The following is a 1,227-nucleotide window of genomic DNA, read 5'->3' as shown; positions in this document are numbered from 1 at the left end:
AAAAAAAAAAAAAAAAAAAAAAAAACATTAAAAAACCAATGAACAACATACTTTTTATTCTACACACAATCACGGTGCTTATACTTTTGTATGTATGTATGTATGTGCTTATGTAGGAGCGCCCACCACCAGTACCACCATCGCGTGCCTATACCATTGCTGGCAGCTTGAAGCTTAGCTATCCGCAGAGCCGCATCATGAAAATGAATTTCCCCGAGGATCCACCCATCGTTAATCCGGCCGAACAAATGCAGCAACAGTTGAAGAAGGGCGAAGCTGTCAGTGTGGTTGGAGCGTCGACTTGTCGTGGACACTTGATTGTCGAGCACAAAGGTCAGAGCTATCACGTACCGTTTCAGTATATGGAGTTGTTGCGTCCATCAGCTGGTGCAGCTGGTGCAGCTGCTGCTGTTGCTGCTGCTGCGGCTGCTGCTGGTGGGGTGACCAGTAATCCAAATAACGCTGCAAGTGTCAACAGCAACAACAACAACACTAATAGCAATAGCAACAACATTGCCAATAAGAATAGTAGTAGCAGTACGGGCAATTTGGCCAACAATTGCAATGGCAACAACAACAATATTGGTTTAAACAATGGGAATAACAGCAGTGCTAGCAACAACAACAATGCAAACACTCCGACAGCTGTGAATATTTGAAGAGTGTCCAGGCGAGCAGTGTGAGTGCGGAGTGAAAAACGCTGGCTAATTGTTGAGCGCGACAGGTGCGCGACTGCAACCACAATAACAAATCAGTGTGGCTTCCGTTGCAGGGATGAGTTTGCAGCCCGAATGTTTCCGTTGGAAAACATCGAGGCCTTCATTTGGATTTCTTTTTTCACACAAAGACTGTAAATAGTTATTATAGTTACTCGTTCATATTTGCGGCAAGCAACGAACGTACATATATTAAAGTAGATATGTAAAAAGACAGACGAACATGCATGCGTAGAAATAGCAAGCATTGAAATGACTAAATAAAAACAAAAAAATAAAAAAAAATTTAACTAAACGCAAACAAAAAAATATTAAAAATAAATTACATATGAAATAAAAGAATTCATTAAATTAAAATAAAGTAAAAAAAAGTTTAAATTAAATATAATTATATAACTGAAATAATAAGCATTTAACGGCTGTCAAACAAAAAATTAAAATTAAATTAATAATATAAAATGAAATTAATGAAATGAATTAATAATATAAAATTAAATAATAAAAAATATAT

General features: G+C 36.8%; 1 protein-coding gene across 1 annotated transcript in view; it reads left to right on the top strand.

Moving 5' to 3' along the window:
* Positions 1–921, top strand: part of dachs (unconventional myosin-IXb-like dachs) — a 23,058-nt gene extending 22,137 nt beyond the window's left edge. Inside the window, exon 8 of the mRNA XM_017618109.1 lies at positions 117–921. Within this exon, the coding sequence (XP_017473598.1) occupies positions 117–659 (543 nt within the window). The 3' untranslated portion in view covers positions 660–921. The remainder of the gene's footprint in view (positions 1–116) is intronic.
* The last annotated feature ends 306 nt before the right edge of the window (positions 922–1,227 follow it).

The sequence above is a fragment of the Rhagoletis zephyria genome, unplaced genomic scaffold (assembly GCF_001687245.7).
Source record: "Rhagoletis zephyria isolate East Lansing unplaced genomic scaffold, Rhagoletis_zephyria_1.1 Rzeph_scaffold_01558, whole genome shotgun sequence".
Classification (NCBI taxonomy): domain Eukaryota; kingdom Metazoa; phylum Arthropoda; class Insecta; order Diptera; family Tephritidae; genus Rhagoletis; species Rhagoletis zephyria.
This window is presented reverse-complemented; position numbering and strand designations above follow the sequence as displayed.